This window comes from Nasonia vitripennis, assembly GCF_009193385.2.
Source record: "Nasonia vitripennis strain AsymCx chromosome 4 unlocalized genomic scaffold, Nvit_psr_1.1 chr4_random0008, whole genome shotgun sequence".
NCBI classification, from domain to species: Eukaryota; Metazoa; Arthropoda; class Insecta; order Hymenoptera; family Pteromalidae; genus Nasonia; species Nasonia vitripennis.
The window spans coordinates 492850-520601 of record NW_022279644.1 but is presented as its reverse complement, the minus strand read 5'-3'; the positions used below and the strand labels follow the sequence as shown (position 1 = coordinate 520601).

At 37.0% G+C, this 27752-nt stretch overlaps 2 protein-coding genes and 1 long non-coding RNA gene across 14 annotated transcripts in view; 1 reads left to right on the top strand and 2 right to left on the bottom strand.

Annotated features, from left to right (window-relative positions):
- The window catches only part of LOC100115246 (trithorax group protein osa), a 411563-nt gene extending 386073 nt beyond the window's left edge, over positions 1 to 25490 (bottom strand). For 11 of the 12 annotated variants that reach the window (XM_031930083.2, XM_031930084.2, XM_031930092.2 and 8 more), the window contains exon 1: positions 24553 to 25490. In XM_031930083.2, the coding sequence (XP_031785943.1) occupies positions 24553 to 25170 (618 nt within the window). In that variant the 5' untranslated portion in view covers positions 25171 to 25490. Of the gene's footprint in view, positions 1 to 24507 lie in introns of all 12 variants that reach the window. The other variant, XM_031930091.2, reaches the window with a different exon arrangement.
- A 109-nt stretch (positions 25491 to 25599) lies between these two features.
- LOC116417358 lies at positions 25600 to 26987 on the top strand. Its single transcript, XR_004227635.2, has 2 exons — positions 25600 to 25875; positions 25971 to 26987. It is a non-coding gene; the product is annotated as an uncharacterized LOC116417358 (long non-coding RNA).
- LOC116417355 lies at positions 26406 to 27383 on the bottom strand. Its single transcript, XM_031930096.1, has 2 exons — positions 27010 to 27383; positions 26406 to 26926 (listed from the first exon to the last, which is right to left on the bottom strand). Exons 1-2 carry the CDS (start codon positions 27302 to 27304, stop codon positions 26451 to 26453), a joined length of 771 nt encoding a protein of 256 aa, XP_031785956.1. The 5' UTR covers positions 27305 to 27383; the 3' UTR covers positions 26406 to 26450.
- Positions 27384 to 27752: the final 369 nt, after the last annotated feature.

The window sequence follows — 27752 nt, the reverse complement described above, 5'->3', positions numbered from 1 at the left end:
TTACTCCAAACAACGGCGGCGATGAACCTCGTTCAGTCAAAGTACAGGTCAAAACATTATTACGACAGAAAGCTAAACATGAAACATTTCCGGGAGGGCGAGTTGGTATTCTTGTTAAAAGAACCCAGAAAGGGTAAATTTGCCACCGAATACCAAGGCCCCTTCGAGGTAATCAAAATCAACCGAGCAACGAACAACGTAAAAATCCAAAACGGTGAAATAGTAAAAACCGTACACATTAATAAAATTCACCGGCCGAGTGAACTTGCAACTAGGTCGGAAAGCTTCGACGAACAGCCCGAGGAATAGTCGTTTTTTTTACCGTTTTTTTTGCGCGGCACCGGGCGTGCGCGGTACTACGCAAAAATTATTTAAACACCTAAACAAAAAAAAACGGTGAAGCCATCAAAACAGCCCGGTGAGCCAAGCGGTACATTTATTTTTCCAACTAAAATCGGTCAACATCGTTTGTTTTTCAGAGCGATCAGTACCCGCGCCCACTCGGAAAACGACAGCGCCGAAAGGAACCGCAACCAGCCAATCTATTTATTGAAAGAAAACTTGGGCTTGATCACAGAAAAAATCGCGCCGCTAGCGACATCCAGCACAGACTGGAAAATCATTCACAAGACGGATTTGCGTCCATACTTCCAAGCAAGCGCAGTCTTGGTGAATGCAGCTTCGAACGTCGTACAAGCATGCGGTCCTAGGTGCCAAAATTCAAGTCTAATCGAGGAAGCGACATCACGCGTCAAGCGGAACGTGTCCTGGATCTGATGCTCGTCAACGCGGCAAACGGAGAGCAGCATCACGTTCGCCGATCTCTACTCCCCTTCGTCGGTTCCATCCATAAATTTTTATACGGGACCCTAGATGAGGACGACAAGAGAGAAATTCAGGCATCAATTAAACTCATAGCCGACGATACGCGCCAAACAGCGGCGCTATTAGCTGAGCAGACGGAGGTCGTCGAACGCGAGCTATCTGACCTAGGCGATAGAGTAGGCAAACTAGAGGCTATCGTAGAAGTTTTAGAAGACAAGACCGCTTCTATTTTCAGAGAATTGGGGGCTCTAAACGCAATAGCAGAAATGAGGGATGCACTCAGACAGTTTAGCCTAGACTCGGAAGTCCTGACGGATGCAATCTTATTCGCAGCGAAAGGAATGGTGCATCCGCGCATTGTACCCCCAGATACAATTCGAGACGCAGCTAGAACCGTCGCAAACTCCGTAACCAATGCCAGATTTCCGATGCCGGAGGAAGGGTTTGCAATCATTCCTATTATGAAGATTTCCAAATTAACGGTGTTGTTATCAGACGGATGTTTAATCTATCAGATAGCAATACCGTTACTCGACATTCAGAGATACAATTTGTTCAAAGCGTCACCGCTACCGGCAATCCAAAAAGTTTTTAATATTCCTTATCTGGCAGCCTACATCTGGCCAGAGTACAACTACTTCGCGGTTAGTGAGTCAAATCGCACTTACATGCCCTTATTACCGGAAGAGGTAACAAGCCTTCGAAGGCTCGACAAGCTAATGATCGCGGTAAACCCAGAGCCAGTGCGGGAAATAAGAAGCAATGCCGCCTGCGAGGTAAAGATCGCGTCGGGTCGACAAGTCTCCAATCCCGAAGTGTGCGACATCAGATTCAGGCAGTTGAGAGATACCTTCTGGTTGAGACTGCATAAAGCGAACTCGTGGATATTTTCCGTCAAATCACCGGAAGATATATTTATCCAATGCCTGCGATCCGAGCACGTAGCAGCGAAAATAAGTGGTGCAGGCATACTCGAACTGCAACCCGGATGCGCAGCGCATACAGCAAACGCTCGCCTAACCGCATCCCGCGCTTTCTCGACTAACTCAAATCAATCAAAATTCGAAACTATAGAGTTTAACGTATCCGAAGTAATTAAGCTTCTAAACGAATCAGAAATTGCCGAAGCGGAATTCAGAAACGCAATCGCATCCGAAGCAGCGAATCGGGTAAGAAGCTTGCACGGGGTCAAGTTAGAAAACCTAAAAGCAGGGGCGAGATTACACGAGATCGCAAGTAAAGCACGTGAAATCGCGCACAGGAAGGCGACCGCCCTCGAGCTCGAAAATTTGGGCAGCACAACTGCAATCTTCGGGTGGTCCTTAACTTCAGCCGTAATATCTATAGCTATCATAATCACAATCGGCTGTATAATCTATCGGCGGCGTTCGAACGGAGCAATAAATCGCTTTGTCAAACAGCAAGAGTCTCTCCTTATGCTAGAGCAGATGAGCAGGTATTCACGAGAGAGAAAACGCGCCGAGCGGAATCAAGAATAAAAAAAAAAAAAAAAAAAAATAAATTCTTATCCGCTCTATATTTTAACTATAACTATGATTATCAATTACGAATAAGCCAAACTGCGTACCATCATGGACAACGCCCTAATATATAATCAAATACAATTAAGCGTTTCAATTTTATACTTTTGACAATATAACTTGTATAATACATAACCATTTACAGTTAGATTGATAGTATATAAGAAAATTGAAGCGCTTATTAAAACAGACTGCTCAGCGATGAGCAAGCTAAAAATAAATACTGTATCTAGGTTAATTTTCACATATATGCACCAGAATATGTCAAATAATTTTTGTGCGTCATAAAGACATTCTAATAACCATGTAAGCCTATCGATAACAACCAAATATTCATAAAAAACATTTTATAATCTTTTGTAAGAGCTCCGCTCGAAAGAAAGGTAAGACAGCAGCGGCTGCCAGGGTAGAAAAACACCCGGGCTCACAACACAGACATACATTCAGATACTACACACACCTTTGGATTAGAACCCCAATCAGCACCTCGCGAGGCTCAAGCCTCTGGCATCCCACGACACACATAAAATAGAAATTTTTTTTAACACTTAGAACAGATACACACTCGAGCGTACACGCGACCTCCGTGCGTCGTTCCTGGATAGCCTGTTTTTTTTTCAGTCGACGAGGGCGTCGGCCAGCGCGGTCCGGGCGTGTCACGGACGAGCCCCAGGCTCTCCGGTGACGGCTCGGGTCGCCGCTGCCGACGGCGCATGCAATGCTCCGTCAGCAGAGAACGGCGGACTCGGAGAGTTCGCACGGGCAAAGGCGCATCGGGTTGCACCTTCGCGCGTGCGACCGCTAACTGTCGACGAGCCGCGTCGATGGCAAAGCGGGCAGTTGATCGGCGGCAGAGCTCGCGAGCGGAGCTCACAACCTGCAATAAAGTTTACTAGAGCAAGGTCAGTCGTTGTCTTTGGGGCAGGACCCCGTCATCACCCGTCACAACCGATTTCTCAATCTCGAAGGATAAAAATGAATAATCCAATGAAAAGAATGATGGAAGTTACTCAAATCACAAGAGTGATATGGATTTTCGTTGAAAATTACTTCGGAAGAGAACTCTATGTCGAGTAAAAAAGAACGCTTTAAATAGAAAATTCGCAAAATGTCTTCAGACTCTCTGCGTTCTCTTGAGCGTTAAGTATAAGGTTAGTTTGCATCAAGTAGAAACTGCTTGTACTGGCCCGATGTCGGGCGCCGAGCTAGAGTGCTTACCTCCGGATCTAAAGGTTTAGGGTTCAAATCCAACCCAGGATGATTTTTTTCTATTAAAAACAATACTAGAAATAAATTTATAATAAACGGAATTAATTTTGAAAAATTTTAAACCAATTTCGGATTGAAACGGATCTCACTAAATCCAAAATATGGAACTGGCTATTTTCTTATGCCACTCTGTTAAATTTACCCAAATTTAATAGACTGATGGATGCACATTTTGAAAAGAGGGTCTTTTGTAAGACTAATATTAATATAAAATTTTATAAATGACATTTTTGTAGTAGCACTTTTTAATAAATCTTCAAAAAAATGTGAATTCACTCGTAACCGATTCTATCATTCTAAATAAATTTATAAATGTATAAAACTATGTTTTATCATGTGGCTTCTTTGCCCTGATAGAAACGTTCGCGAGCCATTCGCCACCGGCGCACAGTGGGACAAAATGGACAAAATTCGAGCCACGCGTCATTTTTAATCGTAGAGCCATGATTTTTTTTAAACTCTTTAAAAAAGCATCAAGTTTAAGCTACAGGTGCGGAAATTATTGTATCACCTTCCCCTATGTGTCCCATCTAATCTACGCGGATGACCTGCAGATCTACAGCCAATGCTACCTCGAGGAGCTTGACTCCTGTTCTGTCAGGATGAGCGCTAACGCCGAGAGGATAATGGGCTGGGCTGCGCTGAATAGACTTAAACTAAATGTAACTAAAACTAAGGCTATCGTCCTGGGTTCCCCCTACTATATAAACGCTCTACCTTCTACTGCTAACACCTATATAAATATAGGGGGAGCCCAGGTCAACTTTGAATCATCGGTGCGCAACCTGGGGCTGGTGCTTGACTCCAAACTTACGTGGAAAGAGCACGTTACACAAATTTGTAAACGTGCTCACTCTTTAATGTACCGTCTCTATTTTTTTCGGAAAAGCACTAGCCTTAGATTGCGCCAACATTTAGTGCAAGCACTCCTGTTTCCCCTCATTGACTATTGCTCACTTGCTTACTGCGACCTGACTCAGGAACTTGACTTAAAACTGCAGAGGCTTGTCAATACGGGGATCCGTTATATCTACGGTGTGAGGAGGGACGAGCACATCTCCCCTTACAGACGTGAGCTGCAATGGCTTAACACCGCCGGACGTAGGAAATACTTCATGGCCTGTTTTCTAAGAAAAATGTTCAACACCTCAATACCTACTTATCTATTAGCCTATTTTGATTTCCACGTCGCGCTCAGGCCTGTGAGGGGTGTGGTGACTCCACTGGATATTCCGTCCTTCAAGACGGAGACGCTGAAGAATTCATTTTTCATCCGCGCCTCCTACCTCTGGAATAGCCTTCCATATCATCTTCGCAACACACTATCCATATCACACTGTAAACAAGCAGCTAAAAATTACTTCTTCAATCTGGAAAACACATAAACATCACACAAACATACACACATTCTCATTCATCTCATTTCACTTCATTCCATTTCACACTCTTCACACGCACTAGCACCCCTACACAATACACCCTTACACAAAATTTTTATTCTTTTTATAGTATACTATAATTGTATATGTACAATACAATGTACAACAATAAAAAAAACAATTAAATCTAAATCTAAAAATCCCCTAAACCCATGCGACCCCTTCAATTATTGTTTTCCTTATTAAAATCTATTGACTCCTGTTGATTCTAATCAATTTTAATCGAGTCCTTATACAAAAAATGGTATTCAGAATCTGCATAGAACTCGTTGATAATTTAATCGATCCTGATCACCATTTTTAGCAGGGGTAGGTTGTAGATTAGGGCTGTTTGGGAAGTAGCTAATTAGAATACGAAAGAAATAGAACTGATTTATTAGCAGAAATAAATGTAGTCATCGAGTTGTAAGCAAATCAATGTATGTGCACTTAATACTCATTCTATAATCTGGCAACCCACAATAATATTCGCCAGAATCATAGGCAATATAGCCTTAATGTTCTACCAGGGTAATTGATAATTAAATATTTTGATTATTAATTATAGACCATGCAATTGATAATTGAATTTTCAATTATCAATCAAAAAATGGATAATTAGTTATTTTTGCAACCCTGAGCTTTATGTGAAAAATTACGATTGAAACCAATAAACTCAATATTATCTTGAATTTTAGAAATTTCAATTGCAATTTTTCGCATAGTTTATATCGACCTATGTCGACCTATATCAGCCCATATCGAATTATATCGCATTGTATTGTGCCCTAATGCAAAAAATGGCATTAAGATTCACCATTCAAGCAAATAATAAATCTTATTGACTTAAATGGTAAATCTTATCTATTTCTATCGGCTTCAATCGGCTTTTCCCCAGCAGGGTATTTATTAATTGAAATAATTTGACATTATTTGTCAGTATTTCTTTTTAGTCCACTACACTGAAAATAAAACAGCAGTTTCTGCTGTAAATCATGGCAATTTTAGCTTTGTTACCACGGTAGCGACTATTTCTATCTCGCGGATGTGAAGGTTATGTATAATCTTTTTGAAACATAAAAAAAACTTGAGAAATTAATTTTTTAAATAAGTAATATGATTAATTAAATTTAAATTATAAGTGATGACCATTATAAAAGAGTAAAATACCTTGAATAACAACTACGAACCTATTACCATCCCATTATTGCATGAAGAGTGATTATTAGCAAATGAGTTACATGAAAACTTTTAATTTTGTTACTTATCGGTCCCATAATGGTCATTAGTTATAATTTTATGTATTTATTTATTTATATACGGACGTGAGCCCTTAACAAAAGTAAACTTATAATATTAGGTTAGTGTCGCAAAGCAGTCTACACAGAGATCAAGGAGATTACATATAAGATCAATTTTTATTCATAAGCTAGCATTAGAGATTTGATTTGACTTTTGAAAGCATTAATATGTAGTTCTCTAATGTATAATGGGATCGAGTTCCATATTCGAGAAAGCCTATTTTTAGTGGAGTAAAATAATTGATTGCTATTACATATTGTTTCTTGTAGAGTATTAGGATTCCTTAGATTGTAAGCTACAAATGAAACAATGAGTATGTTTCATCAGAAATATTAACTAAACCATTAATCACTCGAAATTATAGTAATGCATTATGATAGTCAAATAGTGATTCAATGGAGCAAATATGTAGACTTTTCATTATATTATGAATTATATCATTTTGATAAGGACGCCATATTTGACAACAGTAAGTAAATATAGGAATAACACGAGTTTTATATAGAGTAATAATAGTTTCTACTTTAGTGAAATCTTTACATAATCTAAACAGAAAACTAAGCATTTTCGAGGCTTTGCTAAGCGTATAATCAATGTAATATTGAAAAGATAATTTCGAGTCAACATAGACTCCTAAGTCCTTTATTACTTCAACCCTCTCCTTTGGTAGAAATGTTAACGGTTAATAAGCTTAGTTTTAAGGGGTCAAGCCTGGGTTAAATCCTGCAAAAAAACAAAAAGATATTCTTCTTACCAAAAAATTTTTGATTTGATGTAATGTGAAAAAAAATTCTATTGAAAATATATAAAATATACACCATTTTTATCGAATTTTTATCTTTTTGTTTTTTCTGCAGGATTTAATTAAGGCTTGACCCCTTAAGACACTTAGCTAAGTTGTGGTTAACGATTTAACTAGATAAGCGTTTAACCATTATAAATGCATAGATATGGCGCATTAACTCATGATAAAACGAAACTTTTGCTTGAAATTTGTTAAATGACTGTTACAATACAATCTGTAAAAATCAAAATATTCATAATAAGACACATACGTTTGAATGACAAATAAAAAGGAAAAACAATTTGTAACTTAATAATAATACAGACGTGGTATTATAGATACGCATCACTAAAATATCAGAAATATTTTAATTTATTTTTCCCAACATGAAATGGACCTTTTTTGATGCCAAAAGTAGCGTAGAAAATCGTTAATTTCAAGCGTGTTAGAAAAAGTTTGAGCTCAAGCGGGGAGAAAATTATTTTTATAAAACTATTAAGAGGCAAACACGAGGTATGGACTGTTCAATTTTTTTCCCGTGGTGCGTATACTATTTTTCTTCACACCAGCACCGAAAATGCACATTCCTCTCCAGGCGCCCAGGAGGGAATGTAGTACTTTCGGTGCAGGTGTGGAGAAAAAAATTAACCCAAGTTATCTCTGTTAATACCTGTTTTTCAAATCTCTCAAATTTTTGAATTTTTTTCAAATTTCTCAAATTTTTTGTGCACGATTTGTAATTCACGATTTGTAATCTCCTACCCAACTTTCACGCATAAAAAAAGGCCATTTCATGCCATTGTTGGAAAAAACACGGTGTGCAACACGGGAATAAAAGCTATGTCAGTCGACAGTCTTCGGCGTCCTCGACTGCGACTCGTACTGAATACCTCACCCACTTTTGACATAGCTTATTTTCTCCCCTTGTTGCACAATGAATTATTTTTACATTAAAATTTGATAAAACTGGTCAATTAAACTTAACTTTTTAACGAATTTCAACCGTTAATTTCCACCAGGGTCAATGCTAATATTATTCATTCTATAATCATAGAGGAACTTGTATTTTCGTTTGCTAAAAGTTATAATATTACATTTATTTATAGTCCGAGAGACCGCGACATAAACATTCGGCCAATTTCATTACAAATATCCTTTTGTTATTTGACTGTTTTCAACTAAAGAATAAAAATAAGCCAAGGCTGGCAGAGTACAAACGGTGCATAGCTCCGCTAGAAAGTCGGAAACATGTCCGAAATAAAAATGTCTTTGGCTGAAATCATTATTACTGAAATTTTTAGTATGTATTGTTGTCATACCAAATTGCATAAAAAAGTTGGTCTGGCAACTTGTAAACGGTTCTACATAAGTCTGGCAGTCGGAAAACCTTGTGGGAAAAACAAAGTAATTTGGCTGAAATCATTATTGATATATATATATATAAATAATGATTTCAGCCAAATTACTTTGTTTGTAAACTGTAAATATATGTTCTATATGTTGTACCTGACTCCCAAACAAATTTTCAGCGCGATTTCTTCATTTGATTTCGGGTTCTAGCTGGTCAAAGTTGAGGTTTTAAGCAATTTTTGCCTATTTTCAATTATTTGTAGCTTATAAGGGATGCATTTTTAACTAAAACTATCCAGATACTTATTTTTGTGAAATTTTCTGAATTTTTCAATAAAAATACTTTCAAATCCCTATATGTGTGTTAAGGCTACCTTATTTGCATTTTAAACCTTAGAATATGAAAATATGAATGTTTGATCCGGACTTCGACAACCTTAATACAGTAAAAAGATACCTTTTTATAGTTAAAAAGTAAACTGTAAAGTTTTAGAATGGGCCTGACCTTCTATTACTAGAAGTTATGTAGAAAACAAACATGATATAATGGCTAATAAGTGGTTTTACATTCAAATTTGACACTTATAACCTAGTACATTTCATGACTACCGGTACCAACATGTGTTTGTATCGGTAGACATGAAATTGCATCAAAGTTCTTCGCGTTTACATGAAATAATTCATCCTTATCCATGAACTTGTGCGTTTTAGAGAATAATGCCAATCGCATTTCATTGGTCAACTTTATCTGTTTTGATCATACATTCGGCATACGAATTCCTCCAAAATTAACATCGTTGATTCGTCGCCGTTTGGATAATTGCCTATGTCGGCGCACGATTTGATATATTGTTCAGAACGTCGAAGTATACCAAAGGGACGGTTTTTTCCCTTCCGATAAAAAGCAGGATTATAATCACACCCAGTGAGGACGTGATAAGCCGGCAGAGCTAAGCGGCGCGCATGTGTTTGCTTTTTTAAACGGCTGCCTGACCGATTTATCACCACTCGAACTTTGCCAGACCAAATTTTTGTAACATTATATATTGTTTACAAAAAAAGTTTCAGTAAGGATGATTTCAGTCAAACTACTTCATTTTTCTGACAAGGTTTTCCGACTGCCAGACCCATTTAGAACCGCTTACAATCTGCCAGACCAACTTTTTTATGCAATTTGGTATGTCAACAATACATACTAAAAATTTTAGTAATAATGATTTCAGCCAAAGACATTTTTATTTCAGACATGTTTCCGACTTTCTAGCGGAGCTATGCACCGTTTGTACTCTGCCAGCCTTGGATTATTTTTATTCTTTATTTGAAAACAGTCAAATAACAAAAGAATATTTGTAATGAAATTGGCCGAATTTTCATGTCGCGGGCTCTCGGACTATAAATAAATGTAATATTATAACTTTTAGCAAACGAAAAATTTCAGTAGTAATTATTTTGGCTAAAAATCCAAATATTATAATACGCCCTAGTAAAGCGTTGCACCACTAAATTCATGCCAGACCAAGCATTCCTGAATTAGAGAGATATGCCATCTTCGGAAAACAGTTTTCCATGTGTAATGAAATGAGTCACGCATTGCTGTCACAGGCTCTCGGACTATTACATTAAGCTCAAGACCATTTGCTTCAGACCAAATAAATGATTATATTTGAATCATATTGTATTTTGCTATAGTCAATCGGAGACGATACAAAATTGAATATTTTTAAATCATCTGCATACAATACAACTTTTCCGAATTTGACTACTTATACAATATCATTGACGTATATTGAAACTAGCGCACCACACTGAGAAATTCTTCGGGTAGTCGCTGCACATAGCATGAACAGCAACTGTACTATGAGCTTTGCGCGGAAGCTCTCCCAATTTTAGGAGCGCTACTACTCCGCAAGCTGTTATTCCGCCGAAATTCGGCGGTTTCGATGCGACAGCAGCGCCACACGGGAGAAAAGAGCACTAAACAGGATCACTGCTGCACCATTTTCGGGCAGCAACTGCCCTAAATTTTCAGAGAGACGAGCTAGTGCCTTTAGTGCACCATTCACTCGGGCCGGGGCAGCAGCTGCTCCAAGAATTTCTCAATGCACACGCTTCGCGCTGCGCGCTCGCCTGGATATTGCCTGATGCTCACGCTTCACGCGAGCGTCAGGCAATTAATTAAAGCTTTTGGGTCAGACAGGGCGTGTCACACCGAAATTGTTATTCGATTATATGTATCAAAAATCGTTTCTAGGGTTGTTGTTTATGTATAAGCGTTTTGAAAAAATGTTTGTTACGGTACAAAGTTGTGTTTTTAAAATGCCTACAACTTTTACATTCAACGTTTTTATGTAAAATGCGTAGCCTCGAAGTTTTATGACAAATACTGGTTTATTGCTATAAAAAATCGATTTTGACTTGTTAACTTGAATTAAAAGCATTTTCACGCTTAAGTGTCAATAGGAAAAAGTTGTATTTCCTCGAGATCTACAACTTTTCTATTTAACTTTTTTTGTAGAATGCATAGAATTCGAGTTAGAGCCAAATGCCATGTTTAGCAATTTTTGGATATGACCGCATTCTGCGTATACATGCAGGATCAAGCCCAAAATAAATTTGGCACCTCACTATTATAAGGGGAGTTCGCACACAAATTTTTAGCCCGATTGATTAAAGTCTCTCAGAAATAATCATGTAACACCAAAATTTTTATTCAAAAAACACGCAAAAATTGAACAAATTGTGCCCGCATTTAAAAAAAAAACGTAGAGGATCGGAATACAAAAAACTAGTTTTTAGGTTTGTGCAAGAGGAGACTCCTCTCAAATTTTCAGCCGAGAGTAGATCTATTTTTGATAAAACCATGCTGTTCACTTATGATGCTTTCAAATAAGAAATTACTTTATTTATCAGTAATAATTGCATCCAGGAGTTTTGAAATACAATTACACAAGGAGATTGGTCTATAATTAGTTATATCATTTTTATTTCCACTCTTGAAAATAGTTTAGGCATAGTACCTGTCGTGTATTTGAATTACCGCGCATTCTGTGTATCGCATATACTACCTAACCTTTTTGTCAGATCTAACATGGCGCGTACGACTGGAGCTGTGTTCTCAATTGCTCTACGATAAATGTCAATCTTTCATATATTTATACTGTTTAAAATTATACAATTATAGTTAGAAATAAAAGTAAACATATTCTAATAATTGTGGTGTCAAGAATGTATATTCATTTCCCATATACAACAATTGGTGTCAGAAACAATTCGAGCACACGCCAACGCTACTGAAAATGGCGGATTCAGAGCCTTCTAAGTGAGAGAAGAAAGTAGTGGCTCTCCTAAAAAAAAAAAAAAAAAAAAAAAAAAAAGTGCAAAAGGACCAGCTAGCATCGGTGTTCAACATGGCACAGGACGACGAAGTTTCTCCGGAATTGATCGCGGCGATAACTAAGGCGCTTGCCAATGCAATAAAGGTAGCCATTCCGACTGCCGCAGCCGAGGCAGGCAACGGGCAAAACGTGCTGCCAGCACAGCCTAAACCGCCGCCATTTGTATTTCGAGAATTCCGCGCATCCGATGGCACAACGGTCGAAGATTATTTCAAACGCTTCGACTGGGCATTACAATTGAGCAAGATCCCGAATGATCAACATGCCAATTACGCGCGAGTCCACATGGGCGTGGAACTGAATAACGCTCTTAAATTTCTAGTAGCCCCCGAAACACCGGAATCTCGTACATACGACCAAATACGCACAGCATTGACCACACACTTCGACAGCGCCAAGAACAAGTATGCAGAGAGTGTCAAGTTCAGACACATCATACAGCAAAAAGACGAGTCAGTCGCTACGTTCGCGCTACGACTCAGGCAAGGAGCTGCACACTGTGACTACGGAGAGTTTTTGGATAGAATGCTGATCGAGCAGCTTCTACACGGTCTCACTGATCGCGACATGTGCGACGAGATCATTTCAAAGAAACCAAACACGTTCACAAATGCATATGAAATCGCGCATGCTCTCGAGTCGACGCGGCAGACGGCGAATGAAGTAAAATCTGCACAACTTACGCCAGCTGAAAAGACACACGCACTCATGACTGCTCCGACGCAGTATAAAAAAGGCAAACAAGGCAAAGGCTCTTATCGTCGTAATACGTCACGCGGTCGAACGCAAAACCAAGCGTCGAACAACGCATTCGCTTCGCGTGACTCATCACACGTACGCGACCCAAGCGAGCGACACACGCAGTATACCTGCAATGGATGCGGAGCACTACACAAGCGCATGGACTGCCCGCACAAGGAGGCCGAGTGTCACAAGTGCAAGAAAAAAGGGCACATAGCAAAAGTGTGCAGATCAACAAATAAAACGGCGCTTGCAACAGATCAAGTACGAACTCTAGAGTATCCAGCGCAGCAACTTGGCACCGTACGATGTTTGAATAAAGTCGAAGAAATGCATGCCATTAAAACATGTGAAAAAGTAATGCTGTGTGTACAAGTCGACAGGCGCAATCTAGAAATGGAGCTCGACACCGGAGCGCCATGCGGCATCGTTAGTAGTACCACACTACGCAAGATCAAAAGTGTTTATTGCTTGCAGCCGACGGACAGACAGTTCATGAGTTACACGCACCACCGACTAAACTGCATCGGTCGTATCCTAGTAAAAGTTACACTAGGTAAAACTACACGAGAACTCGATCTGTACGTTATCGAAGGCGAGTACGATTCCATGTTTGGACGTGAGTGGCTCGCTCAATTCAAGCATGAACTCAATTGGGATTTGTTCTTTCCGCCGCAAGTTCATGCAGTTTCTGCGACCTCGCCACACCTAACACGTGAACAAGAAAAGCAACTCGACCAATTGCTAGCAAAACACGACGAGATTTTCAGCGGTTCAGCGGGGAAGCTGATCGGCCCGCCAGTTAAAATGCATTTGAAACCGGGAGCGACTCCTGTATTCGCTCGCGCACGCGAAATTCCGTATGCGCTGCGCGATGCATACGCTAAGAAAATCGATGCCAAACTCGCATCTGGTCATTATAGAAAAGTGGACTACTCAGAATGGGCATCTACAACGCACGTAGTTACAAAAAAGAATGGCAAAATACGCATTACTGGCAACTACAAACCAACATTAAATCCGCGTATAATCATAGACGAGCACCCTATTCCGAAAGCAGAACAGATTTTCGGCGAAATGGAAGGAGCCACGATTTTCGCGCATCTTGATATCACAGATGCTTACACGCACTTACCAGTTGATGAAGAATTCAGCCATGCATTGACGCTTAACACGCCAACACACGGACTGATTCGCCCTTCGCGAGCAGTCTATGGCGCAGCAAATATTCCTGCAATTTGGCAACGTAGAATCGAGGCAGTTATACAAAGCATCAAGAAGGTACGGAATTTATTCGACGATATACTTGTATTTGCTAATTCTTTCGAAGAGTTACTCCTGATTCTCGATGAACTGCTGGCACGACTCAGAGAACACGGCCTTCGCTTAAATCGCGCGAAATGCACTTTTGCCGCGCCTGCAGTCGAAATGTTGGGGCACAAAATTGACGCTCAAGGGGTGCATAAATCAGACATGCACATTGAGGCGATACGCGATGCTCCTAAGCCATCTACGCCAGAAGACCTGGAACTATTTATTGGGAAAGCAACCTACTACAATGCGTTCATCCCAGATCTAGCGACGAAAGCTCGCCCGCTCCGAGACATGCTTCACGTCGAGCCGTTTCAATGGACATCAGCTGCAGAAAAAGCATATACAGAACTGAAAAATCTTCTGATCTCTCCACAGGTGCTGATGCCATACGATCCATCCTTACCATTACTTCTTGCCACGGATGCCAGCAAAACCGGATTGGGTGTAGTTTTGTCGCATAAACTTAGCAATGGACGGGAGAGACCAATTGCATATGCAAGCCGCACGATGACAGCGACTGAGCAACGCTATCCACAAATAGATAAAGAGGCTCTAGCTATTGTCTATGGCGTACAAAAATTTTTCAAATACTTGTACGCACGTCGTTTTACGCTTATTACAGACCATAAGCCGCTAACGCAAATTCTGCACCCAGAAAAATCTCTGCCAGTTTTGTGCATCAGCAGAATGTCAAATTATGCTGATTATCTCGCACATTTCACATACGATGTGCAGTTCAAGTCTACCAAAGCTAACGCAAATGCAGATTACTGTTCTCGTGCACCATTAGCTACCACAACGAACTGCATTCACAAAGTCTCTCTCCGAGAAGGAGAAGAAGTCACAGAGCTTGACGAATTCGATACTTTCATGCTGTGCCAGATCAAGCAACTTCCAGTGCAAGCGGAACAAGTAGCTAAAGAGACGCGAAAGGACGCACATCTCGGCGAGATTGTGCAACTACTAGAAACAGGTAAAAACCTCGCTGGCTACGGATACAAAGCTCCAGAGGTTAATTACAGCCTTTCTTCCAACTGCCTAATATTCGAGCATCGAGTCGTCGTGCCCCCTTCGCTGAGACAGGCTATACTCGACGACTTACATGCAGCTCACGTAGGCATCGTCAGAATGAAAGGCATGACACGCTCATTCATTTATTGGCCAGGTATCGACGCTGATATTGAGCGCATAGCCAAGTCGTGCTCTGATTGCGCTAGACACGCGCATGCTCCACCGAAATTCCGTGAGCATCACTGGGAGTACCCTAAAGGCCCATAGGAGCGCATCCATGTCGATTACGCAGGACCAGTTGCAGGTATGATGCTATTGATAGTAGTGGACGCTTACAGCAAGTGGATTGAAGTCAAGACAACGAGTTCGATTACTAGTGCAGCAACGATCGATATTCTCGACGAACTCTTCGCTACTTACGGCACACCTATTACAGTAGTTTCCGACAACGGTCGACAGTTCGTCTCTGAAGAATTCGAAACGTTTTTGAAAATGAGTGGAGTCAAGTACCACAAAACTTCAGCTCCGTATCATCCGGCTACGAATGGACAAGCTGAGAGATACGTAGAGACTACAAAAGATACACTGAAGAAAATGGAAACTACACGAGGCTCGCTACAGAGGAATCTGAATGAGTTTCTGAGGCAGTACAGAAAAGCACCTCATTCAACAACAGGGCAACCACCTGCACAGTTGTTTATTGGCAGAAACATACGAACACGTCTAGACCTAGTGAGACCTGATTCTACACAAACGAGAATTTCACAAAAGCAACAAGCGGAACTCAACCCGACGTTTCGCACATTCCAGCCAATGCAGACAGTTTATTTTCTTTCTGGCAATCCACGAATGGACAAATGGATCCCAGGTACGATCATAACACGCCTCGGCGATCTCCACTACGAAATCGACTATCTAGGCAAGTCTTTCAAACGCCATGTCGATCAGATAGTCTTATTCGAGGACCATAAAGATCGAAAGCAATCAACCACTCCAACTGCAGAAGAACCAGAACGACGGCGCCAAGTACGCTTCTACGAAGGCGCCCGAGAGCCACTGGCTAACGCACCTCAGCAGCAAGATGCTAATCCAACAGCAGCAGCGCGACCACCAGCTCAACCGCCAGCGCCGGCACCGCCGAGAATTGCACCTCAAGGTCAATCTCCACCCGTGTTGCCGCGACGATCAGCTCGTAACCGAAGACCACCAATGTTATTTTCTCCAACTTAAGTGCTCTTACTTTCTGAAAGGAGGGAGGAATGTCGTGTATTTGAATTACCGCGCATTCTGTGTATCGCATATACTACCTAACCTTTTTGTCAGATCTAACATGGCGCGTACGACTGGAGCTGTGTTCTCAATTGCTCTACGATAAATGTCAATCTTTCATATATTTATACTGTTTAAAATTATACAATTATAGTTAGAAATAAAAGTAAACATATTCTAATAATTGTGGTGTCAAGAATGTATATTCATTTCCCATATACAACAGTACCTGTTTGTAGAGACTTATTAAATAAATTTAAGAGCGGGATAATCAATGAGTACATGCAGCGTTTGACGAAGTAAGCGGGAATTCTTTCAGGACCCAATGTGGTACTATCTTTTATATTATTTATAACAGAGATAATATCCTCCTTAGTAATTATGACATTATTAAAGATTTTAGAATAATTATTATTAAATGTAGAATGTGATGTACAAGAAATTTTATATGTAGAACTAAAGTACTCCGCATACTGATTCGCAATATCTAGGTCATTGTTAGCTAGATGATCTTATAATTAGTTTTCATAGGAATGTCATTGTTAGATCGATTTCTGTTTATACAAAGGACCAAAACGCTTTGGTATTGATTTTTACATTGGATTTGACAGATTCAATGTATGACTTATAATTTAACCTGGATAACCTTAAGCATTCAGCTCTCAGTTTCTTGAGTTTAATTTGATCATCTAATGACTTAGACTGTTTAAACGTACAGTGAGCTTTCTTTTTAGATTTAACGAGCTTGATTAAATCACTGGCGTACCAGTGAGGATAAGTAGAAGTAGCTGAATGCTCAACAGGAACATGCTTATCAATAAGTTTATTTAATATACTGTGAAATTTATTTGAACACTTAGTAATATCACAGTTCATGAACGCAGAGTCCCAATCAATGCACTCTAGACTAGATTTGATTGTTTCATAATCAGCTATGTATAAGTTTTTTAAATGGCGATGAGACTGTCATATACGTTGGAAGCAGCTTTTCACAGATATCAAATACTAGAATGTTATCCTTTGTTGCAAAGAGTAAATCTAATGAGTATCCTTTAGAGCTTAGAACAGGCATGTGTTGCACAAGATTCAGGAAAGAGAAACACTATGTAATACTTCTAGCACTATTTAACAGGTTAGGTGGAAGATACAAGGATGATTGGTACTGAAGTGGCTTTGTACTCCACTTAGTGTGCGGTATATTGTAATCACCAACTATAATAAACTCATAATTAGGAAGTGCTGAGTTTATTTCGAAAATACTGTTTGCATGTTTTTGATCATTCTCAGCTGCTGAATTAGGTTGTATATAGACTGCACCAATAATAATCTTTTTATTTTCTAAAGTAATTTCAACAAATAATTGCTTAATATTCTCTGTATTTGGTTTTATTATATTAGACTTATAATCTTTTAGAACTGCAATAAGTACACCACCTCCTTTTTTAGTGCCAAACCAGTATCTTCTCTATCACATCTATAAATAATATATTTGTATAGACAAAATTCTGCAGAAGTGATATCTGATTGCAACCATGTTTCAGTGAAAACTAATATACTTGGTAAACAAATGAGTTGATCAATTGAACTTTTTAAGAGTGATAGTTTTCAAACAATTGATCTCATGTTTTGATAATAGATGGTAATGTTATTTATAGAGGCTAGTTTATTACAGGTCTTAGCTTTATCTTGGAGTTTTTTGGATGTCTCAGTTCATTTTTGCTATCAATTAGGTTAGGTACATTACCAATGAATTTGATGCGTAAGGGATCTAAAGGGTGATTAGCGTTATGCTTAGCAATTATTTCCTTAAGGAATCTAAATGTTGTCTGCTGAAGTCTGGATTTATCTGTTGATATTTTAATACCAGGTGGTAATTTACTTTGGTTGTTTATAACTTTGAAGACATCCTGCCTAGACGATAGCGTTATACAAACAGGCCTAGATTTATTCGTAGAATATTTACCAATTCTTTTTATTTCATTAGTAGTAACATTTAAATTATCTTTATTCTTGAATATTTCTTTCAATAACAAAAAGTCATGTTGAAATGATTGATTATGAACCACTGAATCATATTTGATGTCATGAATGTCATTAACTCCATAGATCATAAGATTGTTGTTCCTTGATCCTAATATCTTCTCTCATAGCATTTATCTGCTGATCAAAAAATACCTGTAGCTTTTTGTCTATTAGATCACTCAGTCGATCGACCAAGGACGATGAGTTAATGCACGTAGAATCCATGTGTTCTTGGTTCTGAGTTAAATTCTGGTCATTGACCTTTGTAGCGCTGAGACTGATCTCAAGTAATTTTGCTTGACGTTGCTTACATACACGGAGAGCCCAAATCATCGAAAATAACAGTGAACGTTTTAGCGAGTGTGTTAAAAGACAGTGCGATCACCGTATTTTCCAGTGCACGCGAGGTGGCGCGCGTCAACACCTGTTTTTTCAGTGCGCGATCACTGAAGATTTGGGTGATCGCACCGTCTTTTTGGGTGCGCGCACACTGTTTCACGGTGACTGTTCATCAAAATATACACTGCGCAGGTTCCATCGTGTTTTTCAACGGAAAGGTTTCTCCGTGTATTATGCAATTTTCATCAGGACTATTTCCAAATTGGACAAAGCATTTAGCCCTCGGAGCACAACTTACAAGATAAATAGTTCCGCAATTCTGATCTGAATAGTCCGATGAACACTAAATTTGCAACCGTACAACATAAATTTTTACAGTATGTAGACATTATTTTCTATTGCCACGAATTTTTTCAAAATATTTGACAGTTTAGTTTTGAAGATATTAATTTTTAAATAAAATCAACTTTTTTATTATAACAAATAACCAGAATGGTCAGTCTGGAAAATCTTGCGGGAAAAAGTAAGAAATTTATGCTTTTTAGAAACGCAGAATTTATTAAGTAATAAAAACACAGTTTTTATTGAGTTTAATTTTTTGACAGTTGAAATTGTACCAGGATTGATTTTAAATTTTTTAATATGAGTTTTATTATATCTCGAAGTGTCAAACTATATTTGAATAAAAATTCAAGTACTACAGATCATATCAATAAAAAGACTCATCCAAATTTTATAAATGGAATATAGTAACTATCGAAACCCTGTTGAAAATAATAACGTCATTTTATGACGTCATTGACTCAGTCAGAGTTACGTCGATTGATAACGATTTTGTAATATATTTTTGCATATACTCATTTAACTAAAGAATACTGATAGAACCTCTTGTACAAGTGACAGGATTTACTAAACGTTATCCTGTAGGTAAGATACACATAATGCATAACTCCATATTAATCTATTTTTCATATTTTTTTCATGCTTAACAACATAATTGTTCATTTTAAAATGGCTTGCTATGGGAATATTTTTGTTTGTTTACAGAAAAATATTGGTTTGATTTTCAGAAATTTTTAAATATTATTTGATATATTATAAAATACTCTAATGTAAAATCTATAAAAGTGGACTCATATCATTTTATTTTGCAATATATATATTTCTTATTTTACACGTGATATATAATCAGGTGGGTTAGAGGAGGTAGAAAGTGATTTTTACACATTGTAGTAATTTACAAACTATATCTATACCCTGGTAGAAAAAGTAGATAGAAGTCGATGAGATGTCATATCCTACCTAAAAGAATTGATCACGCCTTCTTGAAGGACAGTGAAAAGTCGTTCTGATTGGCTGTTCATTTTCGCACGGAATGCGTGCAGATATATAAATTCCTAACCTCAATAAGTGCGTATTGAGAAAATATATGATACGATAAAAATAACGCGCGGAGCGCGTCTGAACTTGCTAGTCAACTTAAACAGCGTATAGGCTGATGCAGTCCAATAAAAACTCCATGCGAGAAGTTACAATTGAAATTGATAAAATTCAAGACGATCTTGAGTCTATTGATTTCAATTGTAATTTTTTGCATTAAGTTTTTATTGAACTGCATCGACCTATATCAGCCTATATCGACTTATATCGCATTTTATAGTGTCTGAATACAAAAAATAGTATTAAGGTAGTTCACCGGAATATTTATTTGCTTAAGATATCGCTCAAACTTTGTTTACATGTTCAATTAAGTGTCCTCTACAACATGGTATATTTTTTACCCCTCAAGTGACATTATTTTTAGAGATATTGAACCTTGAAATTTTGTATTTTAACATGGGAAGCCTATACTGAGTCCGAATTTTGAGGACATTTAGTTGAACTGCAAAGCGAGTTTTCTTAGAATATTTCTAAAAAATTAGCTTATGGTGTAAAATAGCAATATAAATCATGGAGAAAAAGTTGGATAGGACAAACGAGGCTTTTTTTAAATACAACAATCCAAAGTTTTTATCCCATGCTATCAGTATATTTATATAGGTGCGCAGTGTTCCTCCTTCTTACAAGTTTAGAGAGTATTTTATACTCTAAACAATTTATATCACCATTCTAATGTTTGATACTATGAATTATAAGGTTTAGACATTAGATAACACTGTATAATATCCTAAAAAAGGAATTTTCGAATAAAAATCCTAATTGAGCACCACTGCAGCTGGTGAACTACCTTAAAATTCACCATTCAAGCCAATAAGGTTTCAATCAGCTTTTTCCAGCAAGGTATATTAATTTTGAATTCATGCTTTGAAAAGTTAATTTGTTACGTAACACTTGGCAATATTCAAATTCAAGCTTTTATCAGTTTCAGGTACAGAGGAATACATAGATTATAAAATATAGGCACATTCTATTACTATTGCAATGTGCAAAAGTAAGAATAGTAATAAAGAACTAAAACCAAGGAAAAATTGGGTTACAAATGCCATTATGGTATCTTGTCGTAAAACAGAAAAGTTATATAATTAATGGAATGGAGCAACGAAAGAATGAATACATTAAGTACAATAAGACTCTAGGCAAAATAATCAAGAATGCTAAGATTAAATATGAACAAAACACTTTCTTGTTAAGTAAGAATAATCCTCGAAAATTATGGAAATTAATAAATGATAAATTAGGCAAAAAGGGAAAGAAAAGTAACGAAATTGAATATATAATGGATGACTCTAACAATAAAATTGATAATATAGAGCAAATTACAAATAAGATGAATGAATTCTTTTGTGAAATTGGGCCAAAATTAAGTGATAAAATTAAAGTACCAACGGGTACAAATACTCCAAAGATTCCATTCAATGATAAGTCGATATTCATAAGACAAACAAACAGTATGGAAGTTAAGTTAACATAATTACTAAATTTAAAGAAAAAGCGGATGGAGTTAATGGAATTGGCATTAAGACACTAAAAATATTATCAAACTATATTAGCAAACCTTTGGCTCAAATCTTTAATTTATGTATAGAAAAATCAATTTGGCCTGATGCATTGAAAACAGCTGAAGTTATACCGATTTATAAAAATGTCTCCAAGAACACAGCAAACAATTATAGACCAATTTCACTAATTTCGAATATTGCCAAAATCTTTGAAAAAATCATTCATAAGAGTGTATACGATTTTATAACTAAACACAATATTATATCTGATAATCAATTTGGTTTCATGAAAAATAAAAGTACAAAAGACGCATTAAATTACTTAACTAATATTATATACAGCAACTTAGATAAAAGTAAGCCTCTAATAGTCACTTTCCTAGATCTAGCCAAGGCGTTTGATACAGTAGATCATAAAATACTACTGCGAAAATTGTATTGTCACGGGATTCGAGGTTGTGCATTAGACCTACTAAAAAGCTACTTAACAAATAAGAAGCAATGGGTGAAAATAAACAGTATAAAAAGTGACTCCAAAAGCATAACAACTGGTGTGCCACAGGGCACGATACTAGGCCCCCTGCTTTTCTTATTATATAATATTAATGATTTACTTGATAGCCTTAAGCATGATACCATAATATCTTATGCTGACGACACAGCTGTTATATCAGCTGATAATACATGGGAATCTGCAGAACGTAAAATGAACAATTATCTAAGTCATGTGGCAACGTGGCTGGCTCTCAACAAATTGTCTCTAAATATTAACAAAACAGTTTATATAACCTTTGGGAACTATCGTGATAACGTACCAGCAAATATTTGCGTAAGAATTGATAACTTTTTAATAGAAAGAGTAGAGAGCTGTAAATACCTAGGCCTAATTTTTTATTACAACGTGAAATGGGACAGACACATTGAGTATATAATAAACAAAACAAAATATCTAAACTATATCTTTGCCAAATTTTCTAATTTCATGAACACTAACGTACTAACTACCCTGTATTATGCACTATTCCACAGTATAGCAACTTATGGAATTATTGCATGGGGAGGTGCGTATCAAAATTGTCTGAACCTGCACCAGAGGCTGCAAACCAGACTTATAAAAACCATTAGCAAAAATACCTTTCTTAACAATAATTACCCTTCTAACATAGAACAATCTTTTTATACAGAGGCGTTATATTATCACCATTCCAAACTAAAAGCACTATATCAGACAAGTAAATCCAATACTAGAAATAAGAGCATTCTGTTACCTAGAATAACAAAAGCGATAAGTAACAAGAAAACTAGTTAACGGTGTTATAGCCTTTATTTCAAATTACATTTATATTTAATAAGTTGCTTTATAACTATATTTGATATTTTTAACCCATATTTTTATTTTCTTTTTTATCTTTTTTTTATTGTTTGATATAACCTTAAGTTCATTAGGTAGGTCATTAAATAGTTTAATAGCTATTATGTAACTAGTTTTATAAAAACAAATCCTGAATTGTTTAGTTTTAGTATTAGTATGTAAGTTTTAAGTTTAAGTTTTGTAACCCGGCCCTGTATGTACAGGTAAACTTCTTTTGCCTCTATAGGATATGCTACTGTTGTCTATAGCTATATAGACAAACATGTAGTATTATTGTACTGGTTAAATAAATAAATAAATAAATAAATTCTAGATACAACCACATGTGCAAGTACTCTGTAATGGTATACAATAATTTTTTGGGACAGTGCAAGCAAATAGTGTGCACCATTCATGGTTTATGGTAGATGGTAAACTGTAGATTACTACAAAAATATATATAATTTTGTTAATGCAAAAATAACCTGCTAACCCAATACAACCTTTGAGGATTATTTTAATTGGTTTTGTTATTGTGTTGCCCAACAGAAAAAGCCAAGAAAAAGTGAAGGGTTACAAAAGTCCCTTCAGGTATCATCTTTATTTGCTATAAGTGATAACAGTTGGTACATATCGTCTTTATATATTTAACTATTTATACATCTGGTTCACATTAATCGAAGAATCATGTGGATAGTAACACCAAAAATATATATTATGTGTATATTATCCAATGTTTTACTTTAATATGTTTAAATAACGTATATCAATATGAAGTAAATATATGACCTATGTTTGATATTACTATCCGCATAATACTTCAGTTAATGCACACCAAATGTATAAAAAGTTAAATTTATAACACTGTGTGGCTTAAATCTATGTTTAAGACATGCTTACCCATGGCATAAGTAGTACTTTCTGGCGCCGTGCCAGAAAGAACTGCTTACCTCACGGATGAGTGTGTCCTGGCAGATTTAAGGCAAGCACTGTTATAAAATATTGTAAGACACGCGTGTCCTCGCTATGCTTGGGTGCTAACTGCGCCGTGTAAAAAAGAACCTTTTAAATCACACGTATCGTAATGTACTATTATTCTACTTCACGATATTTACAGACTTTCTATTTAATTTTTTTAATTTATTGAAATTAAGATATTTATAGCACAGTGTGGCTAAAATCCGCTATTAAGTCACGACTATCTGTGACTAAAGTAGTCCTTTTTTTGCACCGTGTTTATCACACTCGCTACGCTTGTGCGCTAACCTCACGGTGCAAATAAGGACTACTTTCGTCACGAATTGGCGAGACTTGCGTAAAATTGTATACGATACTCTTGACTTAAATGGTTCAGTTGTAGACGGCGCTTAGCGCCCTTGCTACGCTCGGGTGCTAACTGCGCCGTGTAAAAAAGAACCATTTAAGTCACACGTATTGTAATGTACTATTTCACTGCTTTGACTGTTTTCATTAGTTTAATTGTGGCTTAGTAAAGATCTATTAATTATAGTGCATTGCAATATAAGGTCACTAAAGAGACAGATATCATACAATTTGTTATTAAACAGTGCAATAATGACCTTCTTGAGTCATGGCAAGCAGGGTTAAAGTGTATGCACAAACTATTGATAATTTACCTAAACAGTACTATTGATTTAAGATTATAACTGCAATAATACTACCGTTGGTGGTGGTCTTTGACTTGGCTGAGGATAAACTGGTGGCACAACAGATGGTCTTTGAATGGGCCATGGTTGTTGATAAGTTTCATGTCCAATAGAAGGATAACTTGTATGAAATCGATGAACTGGGCTAGATGCTTGTAGTAACTGATTTAAAGTTGGTGTTGGTCCAGTTGTTTGGGATAAGTTTTGGCCAGATAAAAATCGTGTTTGATTGGAAAAAGGGACTGGGCCAGTAGTATGGCTATGTCGTGTTTCCATTTTAGAAGCAGTATAGCTTTCGTCAACATCGTTTTGATGAGATTTTTCAGGTTCATTATGCAACTGCTTGCTATATGTCTCTAATTGTTTAGTAGTTGAAAAATCAGATGTTGATTTGGTAGGATATTCAGTTCCAGTTTGCTTACTAATACTATATTCATTGGATACAGATTTATTGACATATTCATCAGTATATTCTGATCGGATTTGGACAGATGTAAATGCATGAGATGTGTGTGATATGTCGTGAGATTCAGTTTTAATTGTAGATTCTTGCATAGAATTCTGATGAAGATCACGAGGTGATTTTACTTCACTGGCTGAGTGACTAACGTCTTCCGGGCGATATTGACTCATATCGACTTTCAAATAAAGAATTGCATTTTTTAAAGGAAAAAGGAATAAGCACAATATCAATAAATTAATCAAAACAATAAAAATCGATTTAAAATTCACTTTTACTTAATACTAATACTAGAATAGTATGCTTCAAAATGCTTTGATATTGAAATGCATTAAAAAAAATTCGTTTAATTTAATAACATTATAACATTATTGTTATCTTTTAGCTTATGTTGTAGCCATGTTGGATTGCTTTCCGTTTAAGTAGCCGTAGTTGCAGTCTGCAGCCTGCCGTCTGCGCCCTGCATGCAGGGAGACTGGGCTGCAGAGAAGACTGAACGCAATGTATAAACTTTGTTCCGCCACTCAAGCTGAGAAAAGCTTTTCGAGCATTCAGCAGGTGGCGCTACTGATGTGGGCATCCGACTATTAGGGAGATTCCACATGATTGTATACTTCCCTACCCCTTACCCTGTAGCCGTACCGCGTCCGACTTTGTCATCGAGTTTTCATCTACATGATTCTGTGGTCATTGGAGAATTCGATCTGTGAACGTGAGAAGCGCATCTATGTAATGTTTGTATTCGTGTTGCTAGCTCCGATTCATTTTGTTGACATCGTTCGTCATCGTTTCCGTTTTTCTGTGTTTTTCTGTTCAGCTCCGAAATGACTTTGGCGTAGTTAAAAAGCAAATTTCTAAAAACATATAGTTGCTCAACAGTAATTTAGAATATTTAATTACCATTAATAAAAGTGCTAATAAATAAATAGTCTGATAAATTATTTAATTATACTTTTCTATCCATTGTTTACAGGAGTGAACATGGACGAAGAAAATTTACAGAAAGCTGTTAAGATTTTAAAACTGCAGCATATTGCTCTAAGTTCATTAATGCATGCAAAGTTAATCAGAAAAATGCAGAAAAAATTAAGAAGATGGTGGGTCAAGCCGCATCTTTTATCAGAAATAAGAAATGCTGTGGGAGCATACGCAATGGTATGCCAGTATTTCCACTCGTTTTATTTTAACATTATTGTTTGATTTTATAATTTTCAATAATATGAGTTTTATTAATAAATGTTCAAGATTCAAGAAGTTCTTACAATGATTTTCTTTTATTTTCATTTATTTGTATTATTTAAGGTATTGATTTAATTATTTCTTAAAATCTCTATTGAATTATCAAAATATAAACGGTATATTTTTATAAATTGAATAAAAATCTTTAATTAATCTCTTCATAATTTTTTTATAAAATTACTTTATTATTATACAATATGTATACAATATCTTTTCAAATATAATTTCGTTGCCAAGGAACTGCACCTTCGTTGCAGAAATATTCTGCTAAATTGTGTCTGACCTCGCCACCATTGTTACTATGTTGATTTTGTCTATTACTTGTGATGAGAAAGTTATGTAAACATAAGCATGCACTTATGATATATCTACTAGTGATTAGATTGAAACGTAAAGCATTGTTTAATAATTGCCATTTTGAACACAATATTCCAAATGCACACTCTATTGTAAATCTTGCACGACTAAGCCTGTAATTAAATATTTTTTCTCTTTCAGTGCGCAATAATTTTCTATTATATGGGTTCATTAAATTCTTTCCAAGTCCAAATATTTCATCAGAGATAAATACAAATGGTGAAAATCTATCACTACTTGGTAACTGTGTTGGTGCAGGTATATGTAACTCATCATTTGAGAGTTTTTCATTAAAACTGCAATCACTGAAAACGCTGGCATCACTGAATGAACCTAAAAATTTAAGAGATTATTTCATTATTGTACTATTCATTATATCACTTTTATAACTTTATTTTAAAATGAATTAATCTTACCACCATCACCTACTGAAAACCAAACGAATCTACAGTGAGCATCACTTATAGCCATGAGTACTATGCTATGAAACCTTTTATAATTAAAAAAGACGCTACCACCGTGATCTGGTTTCCTGATCCTCATGTGTTTACCATCGAGTGCTCCAATGCAGTTAGGAAATTGCCATTTTTCTTCAAAGTCTTTTGCGATGGACAACCATCCTTCTGTGTTAGGAAGTTTTACATACATTGGTGTGAGCACGGTAGCAATGATCTTGCATGTTTCTGCAATAATCTTATAATATGTCGACATCCCTACTCTATAATACAAAGAGTTGAGCGTGACACTTCCTCCATGTCCCAAATAACTGCAAATATAAATACATAAACATGGAATACTTGTACATAACTATCAATTGATTAATTTATTTTTGTATATAATATTTACTGTATAGTCATCGCCAGCTGTTACAATGCCGCTACCCTAAGCGGGTCTTGGGCGTTGTCGTCCAGATCGGACGGGTGGGTGCCTATCACCACTACACAGCGCGTCCTTAGGTTGCGGATAGAGGAACAGCCCCTGAGAAAGAGGCTAGCTGCGAATAAATTGAATAAGCAGCCGCGGACAGCCGATAGGAACAGGCGTGGGTGTGATGAGCCCACACTGTCGAACGCATTCATCTAGAAACACTACGCAAGCACCACAACAACAAAAACACTTCACATTATCTCTTATCTCTCAATCTATCTCTTTCATCACA